The sequence below is a fragment of the Zonotrichia leucophrys genome, chromosome 2 (assembly GCF_028769735.1).
Source record: "Zonotrichia leucophrys gambelii isolate GWCS_2022_RI chromosome 2, RI_Zleu_2.0, whole genome shotgun sequence".
In the NCBI taxonomy this organism is placed as follows: domain Eukaryota; kingdom Metazoa; phylum Chordata; class Aves; order Passeriformes; family Passerellidae; genus Zonotrichia; species Zonotrichia leucophrys.
In genome coordinates this window covers 140,152,998-140,168,458 of record NC_088171.1, presented here as the reverse complement: position 1 = coordinate 140,168,458, position 15,461 = coordinate 140,152,998, and the positions used below count along the sequence as shown (strand labels likewise).

General features: G+C 36.8%; 1 protein-coding gene across 6 annotated transcripts in view; it reads right to left on the bottom strand.

Annotated features, from left to right (window-relative positions):
- Positions 1-15,461, bottom strand: part of COL14A1 (collagen type XIV alpha 1 chain) — a 113,582-nt gene that overhangs the window by 25,791 nt on the left and 72,330 nt on the right. For 5 of the 6 annotated variants that reach the window (XR_010439245.1, XM_064706603.1, XM_064706604.1 and 2 more), the window contains 9 exons: positions 14,740-14,883; positions 12,656-12,820; positions 11,110-11,148; positions 10,771-10,909; positions 8,415-8,557; positions 7,468-7,577; positions 6,113-6,271; positions 2,054-2,131; positions 1,687-1,773 (listed from right to left, as the gene is read on the bottom strand). Coding sequence is in view for 4 of the 6 variants with exons in the window: in XM_064706603.1 (XP_064562673.1) it covers positions 1,687-1,773; positions 2,054-2,131; positions 6,113-6,271; positions 7,468-7,577; positions 8,415-8,557; positions 10,771-10,909; positions 11,110-11,148; positions 12,656-12,820; positions 14,740-14,883 (1,064 nt within the window). In the remaining 2 variants the exon portion in view is untranslated. Of the gene's footprint in view, positions 1-1,686; positions 1,774-2,053; positions 2,132-6,112; positions 6,272-7,467; positions 7,578-8,414; positions 8,558-9,661; positions 9,749-10,770; positions 10,910-11,109; positions 11,149-12,655; positions 12,821-14,739; positions 14,884-15,461 lie in introns of those variants that run through there. The other variant, XR_010439246.1, reaches the window with a different exon arrangement.

Below are 15,461 nucleotides of genomic sequence, written 5' to 3'. Positions count from 1 at the left end.
TGGTTAATTCTAAATGTAATATATAGAAGCACATTATTTTACTACTGGGTTAAGCCCTAGCAATTCCTGATCCATATATCTTTTGAACTATAGTAATAGACATCCAGTCTAATAATTTTCAAACATTTTTCATTTTACTGTGAAATGCGGTCAAACTACTCATTTTAAATGACATTTTTATGTGATTTATCCCATTTTTTACAGAACAAAAACTGGATGCTAGAATGTGGGAATTAAAACTTTCATTCATACTTGTTTAATAACCTGTACTCAAATACGAGAACAGAATAATTTCTCCTTGTTCAAGATGCAGCTCTTAAGTGAATTTCCTCTTGAATTTCTTTCCAGCTTCTTGTAGAGTTTGAAGAACAGTTCTTGCAGAAAGACTACCCTCTGAGTTGTCAGGAGGATTAATGTCTGCTAGGACCTACTATCTGAAGGCCTTATGTGCAAGTCAATTTTATTGTTAAACATATGCATCTCATGTAATTTTTGCACTTTAACACAAAAAACATTTTCCCTCACTTTCTTCCCTGGCTCTTTAATTTAAAAACATGCCCTTGGTGCATCTGGGACAAAGTATGAGCCAAGAAATATGCAGTTCAAACTTTTCACAAGAGAGCCTCATCTCAGACTCACTCAGCAAGCAGCCCTCAGATACCAATCATATTTATCTAGTTGTAACAGAAAAAAATCCATGACCATTCAACAGATCTCCAAGTCAGGATTCTTGTTAAACCAAATCAATAATGGACCATCACAGAGCCTTTCTAAATTGATAAAAATCAGCCTTGGGATGCAAGATTGAGCTCTCAAAACTTAGTGGGCCTGAATCTCCAATGTCTGGTCTAATTGTCTGAATTACCACAAGTCAATAAAGAGAAAGGAGATTTATTCCATCTAAGATACTACACTGACACAGAGAGAAAGTTAAATAACTGTTTTCTGCAAGAGGCTATCTAGTTCCATACAAGGAACTTAGACACACACTTAACACCTACACAGCAAACTCTTAATGATTGCCATCAAAATGACACCACTAAGCATATGTAAAAGTTGTAACAATGTACATTACATTATTCACTGGAAAGTTAAAAAAAATTAAATTCAGCTTTCCACAAAGGCAGATTATTTCATTATTTCTTCCCTTCACAGCTCTTGGATACCTCTCTGCCTTTAAGAACTCTCAGAAGAACCTGTACTTCCAGTTCTACTTTCCAATAAATATTTTACTTAGGTAGGGCTTTTAAGACAGAAAAGTCTTCTTTCATCACATACTACACAAGTGGCATTGTCATGTTCCATATCTTTAATTGATAAGAATTCTGTAAACTGAGCATTTCAGAAATCTTAATTCCAAGCTATATTTAATACACATCTGCTAGAGTAGACTGGCGATTAAAAATTTGAAAATAAATGGCACTACCTATGAGGTATCTAATGCTACAGACAGATAAAAGGGTTCCAGGTCTAAAGAATACCACAACTGTTTCAGCATAATCCTTCTTTATATAATTCATAGCATCTTCATTATAAACTGAATAGAATTTTATCTCTTTACCAGCACTTAAAAGTGTAATTTAACCTTATTAATCATAGAATGGCAGTATATTCACAGTATAGACTAATAAAGGTGGCCAGTCGGCTATTTGGTACAGTTCACGACAAAGCTGAATAAAACCTTACCGGTGGTCCAGGAGGTCCAAGGGGACCCTTGTTGGCTTCTGAACAGGAGCAGGCATGAGGAAGGGCAGGGCAATTTTCCTCATCTCTCTATGAAAAGGTTAAGATAGGAGAAGAATGATGTGGAGAACTTCAAAAGCTAGGTATTTTATCAGTCTAAGACATAGTATTTAGTACAGTCTAAGACAGTACTCAAAAGCATCCACTTGATTTAGAAAAATACATCTAATTGACTTTCAATAGGACAAGTAAACCAAGCAGAGATGGGCTTTTACAAAAACTTTTAAGCATCCATTCCCAATAAAACATTTGTCTCAACAAAGTAAAAAATAAAAGGTAAATTCTACACTTATTGAAAGAGCTTTCTTACCAGGCCAGGGAGTTCACAGCATTTGTCTCGATTGGCCCACGAGGTAGCACAAATAATGTCAAACATCTGTAACTGCAGCTGTTTCAAAACAAAGGTGATGTACAGTAAGACTGTTAGAGGTAAGATCAGTGCAAAATGGAGCCAGCAGCAAGCAAAGCCAACTTGATTCAAGCACTCAGATTAGACAAAGGCTTTTGACTTCGAGCAGCAAGCCACAAATACCACATTTAAATGGAAAATCCACTGCTTCTTCCAAATGTGTGTCCAACCAACTCATCTGAACTATCAGACATTACATGAATTGAGCAAAACTGTTCAAGGTTAAATGCTGCATGCATTTTTTGAATTTTCCCCCATTCCTTGCTTAAATTCCTTATTTTGCCCAATGGTGTATTCCAGTATCTTTTTATAGCAAAAAAGACATCAAGAGTCAGGCAAAAGAGAGTTTAACTTCTCTGAATAACTCCTCTTAACTCCTCTGGTCTGCTCTTCAGATTTTATCTGGGACAAGGTCTTCTGTAGACCATTACTTACACTGGAGCTGAGCCACAAATAATATTTCTCTTTTTTTCCAGTTTAATTTTATTTTAGAATATGCCCTCTCTTATCCATATTATCCCCAGGCAATAATAGCTTAAGAATGGGGAAAAGCTTGCTCACCACGTGACAATATTGGGCAAAAAAGAAAATTCCCATCACAGGTCTGGGAACATGGTTTGGACAAGAATTTAATCTGCAAGAACACACACATATGCTAAAAATAGTGGCAGCTTGATACTCAGAAACAATATACTAAATAGGATTCAATGGTGAAACCAATTATCTCCTTTACAGCCCTCACTGAATAAAGGGGTATACAGAGATGAAGCTTTCTTCTGTTACTATTTCTATTCTTTTTCCATGCCTTGTTTATGTGCATACTGGATAGGGAATGGTATGGAACAGAACATCCCATTAAATTAACCCCACATGTTAAAAAATTTGAGGAACTGCTAGAGACAGAATGCTGGGTTTGTTCCCATTATTTTCAGTGGCGTTATTTTAAGATCAGAACAGAGGAATTAATTTTAAAATTTTCTTATGACTGCATTGCTTCTAAAGCTGTTAAAATTAACTACATATGTGCACCTTTGGTTTTGCCTCATTTTTTTTCCTTTTAAAAGTCAAATATTATATTTTAAATAAAGGCATACTTTCATATAAATAGACATTCTCCTCACCTGCCAGCAGATTAGCTGGTTTGTGGGTTTGCTGTACTGCAGATGCAGACACAATGAGCTGGCACCACACAAAACACCTCAGACAGCTGAAGTGCAGCGTGGATGCAGCATCTGGACTCTGAGTTTGGCTCCATGGAGATTCACCCTGAGTCCAACAAGTCTGTGCCCATGTCTGTGTCAAATGGAAGCTGGGGCTGCATGGGGAGCCACTTAGTGTCCCTCTTTGCTGCTCATCCCTAGGCTCCTGTCTCCAGGAGGCCTCATAGTGCAGCAGCAGACAGAAGTGCAGGTACACACTGCTCTGCGGCACAGAACACATGAGCATTTGCATGATATTGCTCTTAAGCAAATCACTTATCCCAGAAATGGGGTGCAGCAGCACCAGAGCTGGTTCTGTAGAGAGCACCTTAGGTTCAGAAGTTGTATTGCCATTTTTTTCCATAACTCAGTCCATCCCGAGCTATTCTGTTATCCTGATCAATGGTAGGACAAAATTTATAGATAGGTATGTACATGTATTCATTTTGTCTGGACTAGGCAATCTGGACAACAGGAATAAAGTATGTTGGTGTAAATTAAAGACCAAACAGACATTTTATGAAATGCTGTATTCACCAACCAAATGTTGGATGACTCAGTATTCTTTTTCAAAACCATTATGTGGGTTGCTCTGACCCAAGCTAAAACCCAAAACAAAGCTTTCTTTGCTACTCTTAAACATTTATTCATAAGCCTATGCATTTATAGTGATTTTGCTTTCTAAATATCCAGCCCCACAAGCTGAATCAGTAAGGTGGAAAAATCCTCATCTAACCAGGCTACAGCTCTGCAAATTTCTCAACAGACCACCTTAGACAATACTATTAACAGTACACATGCATGCAAGCAAACAAGCTTCAAAGAGGAGGAAACATCAATAAAGACGAGGTCTGTGAATTGTAGACAATGTTTTAAAGTTGGATTTTTCATTAAATCTCACTGAAGGAATAGAAAACATTACATGCTGCTGGTCCCAGTCAGGTTTCACTGCTCAGGCTACAATACAATCCTGAGATGACTCATTCAGGAGTGTTAAAAGGGTTTGGCACCTTGAGCCTAATCCCCTGTTTGATCAATCTGTCTATCTGTCTGTCTATCTATCTATCTATCTATCTATCTATCTATCCTGCCTGTTCATTTTACCATTGCACACTGTATGTATTGATGGGAAAAAAACCTCTGGTACAATTATATTTCCTCAAAATTGAAATGTCTGGCAAAATTCAAATGACTGCTCTGTATTGATTTATCTTTAAAATACACTAAAAATATTCCAAGAATGTTAAACTGTTCCATGTGAATACAATTAGAACAAAACATCCACAATTTTGTTCCAAACTGTCTGCTTATTTTTACTGTATGTAATAAGCATGTCTAAAACTAAGAGATCTACTAATCTAGTAGGTGTTCTGAGAACCTCTATCCTGCCTCCTACTAGATTCCTTTGATGTCTTTTAGAGTAGGAAACCATCTCATCTGTGTCCTAAATGTGACTATTTAAAGAAGTACTGCTCAATATTAATGAATTGTGCAGAATGGAGACTTCAGAGGATGGCATTTGGGTGCTTTCTTGATTTGTTTCAAATTTCGTATATATGGTAATACCAGAAGACAGCTTTACCCTACTAAAGAATTTTCATCTTCATCTACACATTTCTAATCTTACATCAGCTTTACAGTTCATTTGAACAAAATCAAATTTTTCAGTGAGTGGGCAGTCTGATTTTTTTTTTTTTTTAATAGATTCCTGGGTTCTAACAAAAGTCACATTTCTTTCCACTTCTTTACAAAGGCTTCTCTAATTCCAAGATTTCCTAAGTCTGCCTTTTTCTGTTTCTATGGAATGTGCCTACAAAGGTTTCTCTGTGTAATTGTCTTTCCAGGCTTCATATAATTATTATCCATCAATTTGGGCCCTAAAAGCTCTTTCTTTTCATACAGAGACATATTCTGAGGGCTTATTTTTTGCTAAACAAGAGTATTTTCACATACTAACAAGTAAATACATATTTGAAACCTCATTCCTATTCAAGTCAATCCTTGGTTCAAGGTTCACATTCTCTGCTAAACTCATTCTAGGGTCAAGAAAGTTCAAGGAAAATTAGCAAACACTACCATGCACAAAAAACTCAAAATTCCCCAAACAAAACAAAACAAAACTGAAAGATATGCATTGGTTGTCAAGCAGAAAGAATAATCAATTACTGCTTCTAGAAGAGTAATTTCAGAGGAATGAATGAGCACTTAAACTGGGGGAGAGGGGAGACTTTTCTCTCTTAAAATGTCCTGTATTATAAAAGAGCTAAGTAAGCCAGGTATACTTAGATGGGAGCTTTTGGGGACAGCCTGTGCCAAACCAGCTGAATTTTTTAGTGAACAGACAGTGAATTAAGGGGCAGACAAAGAATCAGAGGAATAACAGACATGGGGAATAGTTACAAAAAAATTTAAAAACCAAAGTTTAAACAATACCAGGCAAAGGGGTTATACATTATATTACTCTATGTAATTATTTTTGGAACACAAGTAATATCTGAATGTATCAACTGTGTTTACATATATTTTTGAGAATAAAATTTCAACAATAACAATCTTATTATTTCATTTATTAAAATAATAAAAACCAGATTTTGCCCATGTTGACAACTACTACAGGCTTTTGCAGAATTTTTGAAATGCTGGGTCTTTACTGTTTAAAATGAATTCACTTGGCTTAAAGTTAAAACCAACTGCAAAGTTCCAAAACATTTGTTTTTTAGGATATTTTAAGTGTTGGAAAGAGATGTTCTGTTCCACTCACCGGTGCAGAATTGTCCCTTGGTCCCCTGGATCTCACCATCCTCCCCAGCACTTCTATGCCATCAGAACTAATATTCCCTGCTGCATTAATGGTCTTCTCACCCACTTCCTTGCAGTCAATAATTATCTTGGCCGTGGTCTTGCTGATAACAACATGCAGCTGAGCAAAAGAGAAGATGCTTTAACACACAAAGGAGCCCATGAGATAAATGTGTTCCTTCCTTGGGAAAAGGGGGGCATTTTTTAATTGATCTCCTAACTCCATGCTCGCTAATGAAACTCCAAGAATATTCCAAAGCAAATAACCTAGATGACCTCTAGAGGTCCCTTCCAACCTCAATTATTCTATGATTGTAAACTGTTGAATGAATTTAGTTTATTTTTCTACTTCTGGAACATCTGCAAAGAAATTGGCAACTTAAATAATTTAGTCAATAAATAAATAATTTGTCCCAACAGAAGATCTACACAATGTTCATTTACTACTCAGATCCCACAGAACCTTTGATTTTTGTGGCCATTCGTTGTATAGAGCATTGGATTTCACCATTACAGACATTATAGCCAGCCACATACAGAAGCCAAAATTTAGTTTGTAAATTATACATTGACAGCAAAACCTGCCATAGTGAAGTTTTTACACTGAAAAAATCAAATCACATCAAATGCAGTATGGAAAGCAGAGCACAATAACCAAATTCTTTCCTTCTGCCTTGATCACACTCTCTTGTCCCTCACTGTGCAGCAGAGACATTCCCAGTAGGGAGGACTAACTACAAATATCCTGTCATGAGCAAACACTCAGGGCTTTTGTTTGTTTGTTTTGTTTAGGAAAGATCCAAACATCAGGAAAAAAGTCAATGACAAAATTACCCTCTACAATGAATATGTGCTACAATCCCAGTGCTGCTTCACCTGGTTTCAGAAAGAATGTTAAAAGTTCTCAAATAACAAAAGAAAGTTCAACATGGCATAGCTCTTAAAATGTATTTTAAAATTACAGCTGATGAAAAAATGATTTTTTTACTGGAAATTTTATTTTGAATGACACTGCCAATCCAAATCTTAAAAGGAAAAGCTGATTTATTTCTAAATTACTTTTCAAGATATGTATTTTTAAATGAACTCTAAAACGCAGGCAAAAGTATGAGATGAAAATTTAACACATCAGCTTCATGGTAAAAACTATAATTTGTTTAATGTTAATCTAATTCTGCAAAGAGATGTATGACAATAAAGTAGGTGTTACAAAATACATTTTTGGCAGTAATTGACCTCATGAAACATGATTTTGAAACACAAAAAACTCATAAGATTTTATTCAGAGTGCTTTTTTCCCCTATTGTTGTTACTAACCTTATGAAAACTCCCATAAAATATCTTCCTTATTTCAGGACCTTCAAAAGTTACAGTCTGAAAATCTCCTTTGTAGTCATAGTTAAAGAAAGTCAGAGTTTTTCCACCATCTGTGTGAGATCAAAATTAAGGGCCTCCGTGTTAAAAAAAAGTCCTGATACAATAATTGAAAAAGTCAATTTACATTTGACAAAGCACACCAAAGATGACAGCTCAAATGTTAGTAAAACACATTCATAAGCAACACACTGACCTGCATGTAACAAATTACGTCAGAGAAATTCTCTTTCCTGGTTTGACAGGAAGGATGGACCAGCAGTTCTGAGTCCACCTCACCCATGTCTACCTGGTTTTACTCTCACATTCATTCTCTGTGAGAGCTGGACAAGAAAAACCCTTCTTCAATGCCTAATTCCCACCTATTCCAAGCTGACAAACTGCCAGCTATCAAGAACAGGCATCACAGTAGCTTCATCCTCTCAACAGTAAAACCTTGTAAATTATAATCCCTGCTTCACAATTGTGAAAGTAAAACCAAGCAGAAATGAAGAGCCATCAAGAGTTCATATCTGTGGTCCTTACTCTTCTTTTCACCAGACTGCATTTCCTCTACATATGTTCCCTGTACCACTGGCTTACATCAAGACAGATTTGATCAGAATCAGATTCAAAGCACTGGGAATCTTAAAAGCAGATGAGTACCTCACATCAAATTGCATCTAGTATAGATCCTTGGAATCTAGTTTAAAGGAGTTAACTCAAAATTTGACTCTAACTCCAAATTAAGCTCAGTTAAATTGAATCTAAAATCCATGCATTAGAGATTACTCCCTGCCAGATTCAGGTGGTTGTTCTAGTAGCAGATTGAAACACTGGCAATAATAAAATTAGACACAGAATTAATCATTTGTACAGTTAAAATCACTGATAAAACAGAAAACACATACTATCTAAAATAACTCCAACCAGTGGTTCATACGCTTCGTTCAAAATCTCCCACAGAGCAAAGGGCTCCTGTGGCGTGTCCGGCAGTACCCGAAAGAGAAACGTGATGGTGTAATCAGAAGGGAGACCTTCAGGATGCAAATACCTGTGAAAGAAATAATCAGTCTTTAAAACTGGAACAACACTTCATCTGGTGATTTACTCATCAGAATTTTGCAGAGCATGCTTTCTATTACTCTGTATATTCCCTTATAAATCAAGACTGAGAAGCGATATAAGTGTCTATAAAATCTACTCACTTGATAACTCTGAAAGAATGTGTATGAAGAAAGTAGAAGTTATTGTCTCCCCTGAAATTTACAAAATTGACTGTAAAATTTAACTTTTTTTTTTATAATTTGAAGATCAAATCGGAGGTCAGGAAGCAAAGCTGAAATAAATTATATTTAAAGCTTTTAACTCTCAAAACCTTTGAAATTGTTCGATTTAGGAGAAAATGGAAATTGTTTGGAAGACCAGTCTCAATAGACATGTCCTTTGTCATTAAACCACTATAAATTGATTAAAATTAGGAGTGACAAAACTGTTATAGGAAGCTTTATAAAATATAGAGAATGGAGTTTATACATTTCAAAGCCAATACAAAAGATAGTGAAGTCAGAACAAATCACATACTGAAATACAATATGGTTCCTAGAATTTATGCAGAAGAGAGAGGAAGTTTGTGATATAGAAGTACTTTATTTTATGTCATTTCCAAAAATCCATTATTTCTTCAAGTTGAATTTAATGTTTTGCTGTCAAACCACAAAGTGAAACATTTGGTAAGCGTCTAAGATGATTGACTGTATGTTAAATGTTAATTAGTCTGATTCCTTAAAACCATAGTAAGGGAATCTGAAAGAAGTCTCAAGAGTTATTAAAGCAATTTATTTTCAAGTGTTTCTGGCACATAGTATGAATCATGTTGAAAAGAGATTTAACATGATATATCATCCATATATTCTGCACACTGCCAGTAGATTATCAGATGTGATGTTACCCTGCCCATAGAGAAAGAGGGGGAACTCAACAGATAAAAGAAAAAAGCCTTTACAGTGTGTCCGTTGTGCAGTATGAAAGCCAATTCAATAAGCAGGGTGGGTTAAATGCAAGGTTTGGGGATACAGAAGTCAAAAAGGAGAATAAATTTAATGGCATTCAGTGCACAGATGAAGTGACAAAGCCAAGTGGTATTTTTCAGACATACCTGTGGATCATCAAGAGAAAGGTGTTCTCTGAACCATGAAAAGGAGTGAAAGTCTAATGAAGCAGTAAGACTGGGCTGGGGTGGCAGCTAGAGAATAGCATATAAAGGCAGCAGATCAAATTAGAAAGAAGCAGAAAGGGAAAAAAGTGAGAAATATTAATCCCTTGGCATTTCAGTCCATCAAGGCCCAGGAGGAAACAAAACAAGGAGAATGGGAAACAGCACCAAGAAGTACATCTCCAACTGGGACACAACAGGATAATCACACACTCTGATTATACCCAATATAAACCTTCAATTTCCCACTGTTTTTCTCTGTTATTTATCTTAGATAAATAATATTTTTCATTAATTTTCCCACATGTAATTCATCAGAGCCACTGCTTCTCTCTGGAGCTACTTAAAATGGAGTGGGGTCTGGACTGAGAGGAACCCAACACAACACAGACACTGTTTATACAAGAAAAAGGTTTCCATCATTTCCTCTCTGAGGAATGACTGTAAAAGTTCAGTCAGGGGATTCTTCATGGCCTCCTCTATAACCCTCCCAAGACACAGTCCCTGTGACTGAAAGATGTCCTGCCTCTCTCCCAGGCAGGTACTGGATGGGGCTCACACAGAGTCACTTCCACATAAGGGTGTTAATCTTCCCTTGTAACCAGTGGCTGGACACAGACTGCAGTAGAAATGGCTGAGGAAGAGCTGAAGCAGGTTCTCATTCTGACCCTTGCTTCAAGGACATGCTGAACTCTCTGAGACTTCAACCTGCATTCCAGAGGCACTCTTCACAAAGTGCTGCAGACTGGAATCTGCCCAGACATGGGCCTGCATGAAATTGCCAGGTGTTACACAGACACCAGCCTGAAACAGCCTCGTTGGAAAACCAAAATAGCCAGTGGGCTTACCTACTTTTACCTACAATTGTTATTTTTGAATTAAACTGATTGAAGGGTCAGAGCACCAAAGAGTTTTCCTATTCATCAGTATATCACAGATCATTAGCACCTCTGCTCTTCTGACTTAAAAATATGAGTCCCTGAAATGAATAATTGCCTGCACTAGAAAATTATCTTCATGTGGTTTTTGAGTATTTATATGTGAATACATACTTGGTAGGCTGGGATACCAAGGCATCCTTGTGTAGTCTGTAACATGGGAAAACATTGAATGTACCAGGTTCCATGGAAACCCCTTCGACAGATGAAAACTCCTTTTCAACCAAACCAAACATTTCCATCATTTTAAATCCTGGAAGATATCAAAAGGCATGTTTTATTAATTTAAATTAATACTGCATCAGAGGATATAAAAAAAGAAATTGCCAATTGTATCTAAGAGTTTCATTGCCTGTTAGCATGAAGGGAAATGTATTGCCTAATACTGCGAAAATAATCTAATGAAAATTATTCCATAAATCAGAAACAAAAATGAACACAAAAATACTGTACCTGCAAAATTATTGCCATCTTTAACTACAAGTGGGCAGGCTGGAAAGGAAAAAAAGATATATTTAAGAATACAAGAGATGTCCCACTGAGTCAGAACAATCATGCAATTAGACTTAAACTCAGCACTCTACCCCAAGAGCAGCAAAAGGAGAGGCTGGGTAGGGAGGACAGGCAAACCTGGGCACTTCCTACTCCATTCTGTCGATGCTGCTCAGGATCCTCAAGGTAGCAAAGATATTAAGGGGTGCTCCCTGTGTGCTCTATATAATATATTTGTATGGATTTCTTGTCCATTAATTTGTCTAATTCTCCTTATAAACCTGCATTCACAACCTCTTCAGCAATTTCAAATTTGTTGGGAAAAAAAGCAACAAACTCATTGCCTGTAGCATAAAATAAAGTATGTCTTATATGGGAATTTAACCAAGTGTTCCCTAATTCTCTGTGAGCTTTTTCAGCCTAACCTATCTCAAGTTCAAGCACTGCAGCTGACATTCTCTGTGCCTTTTCAAACTCCACAATAGTTTCCATGAGGAAGAGAAACCAGAACAATCCCTAAGATGTGTACTCACATTTTTAATAGCTGCAAATCTGATTTATACATTTCTTTTGGCAGGGAAGAAAGGTCACTAATATATTTCAGGAAAGTTGCCCTGGGAAATCAACAAGCCTAAAGCAGCATATCAACCAAGTAGGACACCCCAGGATACTCACATTTGAAGATCACATTTAGAAAACAAGCACAAGTGACCCATAAAGGATACTGTTGAGAATTGTCAGTGTTTAACATTCTCTCTGCCATTGAAAGTAGAGCTCATGGTCAAAATCTCAGAACTGGTGGCTCACAAGTAACATCCTTTTAGCTTTGCCAGCTCTGACAATTCAGAGTCTCATGATAACTCACAGCCCTGTGCACAAGGACTCCTTACAATCACAAATAGTTCACATCAGCCACACAGTGCCTGCTTCCTGGCTTATACACAAGGAAATACATTGTGGGCACATGTGAATTACTGACCAATAATCATTAAGTGTTGCTCTGGAATGTCTGTTACTTAATTTTCATAAAGAGATGGAAGTGTGACTTTCTCACAGATTTCAGAATTGGAGTGTGTTTTATGCTTTTCCTTAGGCTACAACTCGTCTACTTTCATAACAAAAATGTTAATGATTGGGTCTCTATTAATAAATTAACCATGTGACTTGAATAAGAAAGAATGCAGCTAGCAATACTCTTACAGAGGGGTAAAGTAGCATAGAAAATAAAATATAATTATCTTTTATGATTCTGAAATGTCAACAACATCTGAAATGAGTTTTTGACAACCAGTGGCTGTATTCTGGCTTTATAGAAACAACCATTAATTATTGTGAAGTCATAAAACCTTCATTTCCCTTATCTTCTGCGGAAATACATTAGAATTATAAAGTCAGCAGTAAATTATATTAAAAAGATCAAGAATTTGTCTCAATAGGAAATTAACAGTTACAATCTCCCCAGTATTTACAGTGATTTTAGAAACAAACATAAATCAAAATGGCTAACTTGCTGATGCAGTTTCACAAACAAATGTGATCAGCTCATCTTCAATCTTTGTAAAGGCATCAAAGTCATCCACGAAGAAGACATGTCTTTCACTGGGCTTGCTGCCAATATTAACTAACTCTGAATAGTCAGCATCAGCCACTCCAATAGCAAAAAAGGTAAACCCTGTAAAACAAAAAAGAACACTCCTGTGAGTCATTCATTTTGAGAGTGGAAATACAATATGAACACAACTGTATTTGCACTGACTCCTTTCCTGATTAAACACCAACTTGGACATTTAATTATTACCCTATAGCATGAGAAAATTCACTTATGTAATCTAAAATAGAAGCAAAACATTCTCTGTGAAATATTTCTTCTGGCTATTTATATTTAATTAGTTAAAGTTACACCTTAAGTGTTTTCTTGAAGATATATGACCACTCAGTAGTTCAAAGTTTTAGCATACATTTAAATACTTTTTAAATTTAATGCTATACTCTATTACACAAAAATATCCATGTATCAAGTACAGAACAAATAAAAAGTAGAGAAATTAATTTCCTGCAGGTTCTTTACAGATTTTTTCTGTGCCATGTGTTAGTACATGTATTATTTCAAGGCACAGCTGCCTCATAAGAGAACACTGAAATAAATGCATTCTCATTTCATCAGCAATTTAGCTGCCCTGGTTGCATCTGTTCTATATATTTAGCATTAATATTTTTCAAAATATGAGCCTGACTTAAAGGATTTAAATCAAATGGAAACTGTACCCTACATGTTTCAGGAGCAACAAAAGAGCCATAAGGTTTTCAATGTTTGCCGTTCCATAAGAGATGAAGGAAAAACCCCTCTACATCAGGCTGAATATAGTTAATGGATATATTGTTCTAGCATGGCTCAGTCACAAATTTATTCCAGTCAAGCAATATTATCTTTAAGTTTGAATAAGGACCAGGGGCATTCATCCCCTTCTGCAGAGCTTTAAGCAAAACAAAACTTTGACTTAATACATTATAGCAAAATCTTCACGTCTCATCCAAGATCAGCACCTCTTTGGGCCTCTCCATCACAGAGGCCCATCAGTGCCTGCTCCAACCTATCTGGAGCCTCCTCCAGGGTAAATGGGAGAGGGGAATTTGTGTGCTGCATCCCAGCAACCGAACCCTCACAGAGTCCCATCTTCTCTGGAGGCCATTCCCAGTGCAGCAGCTAACAATGCAAGACTTACCTGAGAGATTAACATTTTCTGTTCAGCTTAGACACAAACTCCAGTTTATTCACAAATACGCAGTTTTCTTAACTGCTACTTAAAACAGGTCATGCAAACCCACTATTTTGTGATCTGCTTTATTGATGAAGCCCTTACACTCAGCATCTAGCAACAAAACAAGGAGGCAGCCAAGGTGGACAATTACATTTGGTTTCAGAAATCAGTGACCTACACTGGGAACTTCATGGCTGTCAAAGCTAAAAGCAAATGAAAGGCACAAATGTAATTTCTCTTCATGTCACCTCACATTAAAAGGAAGACAGCTTTTTTCTTCCATCCCTTGGTTTTGTGCCAAGTGGCACACTGTGCCCTTTTGGTTTTGGTACAAACTTCTACAACAATTAATCCAGTTCTTAGGCTTAGACTCACAATATGGTGTGGCTGCTTAAAGCTCTAAAATTGAAGCTTTAAAGAAATTCCTAGAGGTAATTTGTGTAACATGAGAGCAGGTCAGAAACAGTATAAGAATTTTCAATGGACCTTTTGTGTAGAAAACAAAATAGTTCAATTCCCTCATAACCACTAGACTACACTTTATAGATGATAATCCAGATTCTCAGGATCATATTCCCCAACTTCTTCATTCTGGGAGCTATTCCATTAAGTAATACATAATTTTAGCACTGCTGCCAAAATGAAAAATAATTCAATTAATCACTCAAAATACCGAGAATCTAATCATATCCTAGTGGTATTCTGTGTTTCTCAGCAATTGCCGTTTTCTTTAAAACTGGAGCAAAGGCTATCCTTACCTCATGCCCACATTTAGATGCAATTAAGGCAAAAAAAAGAAAATGTGAGTTGTTTTTAAAACCACACAATTTACCATCTAGTTGCATTTCTCTGGAGACTTTGTTCACATCATCCTGTGATCGCCCATCAGTGATGACAACCAAGACCTTTGGAATGCCCCTTCTCATGCCTGCATCTCCTGTAAATAACATTTCTCGTGCATGTTTAATGGCTTTGCCTGCAACACAAAAATTGAAATTGACATGATACAAATCCCATTTTTATTGGCTTCTCATATCGCATGTTATACATACATAAAAAGAGAAATCTGTTGTGTCCTCAGTAGTCTGTCAATTTATTCATTCTGTATTTGTTAAAAATCAAGATTTAGAAAAGTTTGATTTTGACCATAATGTTTCAAGTTCCGACAGCTTTGGCCCTCTGTTTTTCAATCCAGAAGGGGAAGATCATGAACATGATTTGTGTGGGTGTCCTGGGTTCAGCTGGGTAGGCTCAATTTCCCTCTTTATTGCTGGTACAGAGCTGAGTTTTGGACTCCATTGAGGCTAATGTTGATAATGATGTTTTGGTTGTTGCTAAGCTGTGCTTACCCTGAATCAAGCACTTTTCAGTGTCTCACTCTCTGCCCCTGAGCAGCTGCACAAGAGGACTGGAGGAGAGTGTACACAGGACAGCTGCCCCAAACTGGCCAAAGGGATACTCCATGCTGTAGAACATCCTGCCCCGGGTATAAACTTGGGCAGTTGGCCAGGAGGGGCCAATCCCCCCGGAATGGGCTGGCCATCAGTGGTGAAC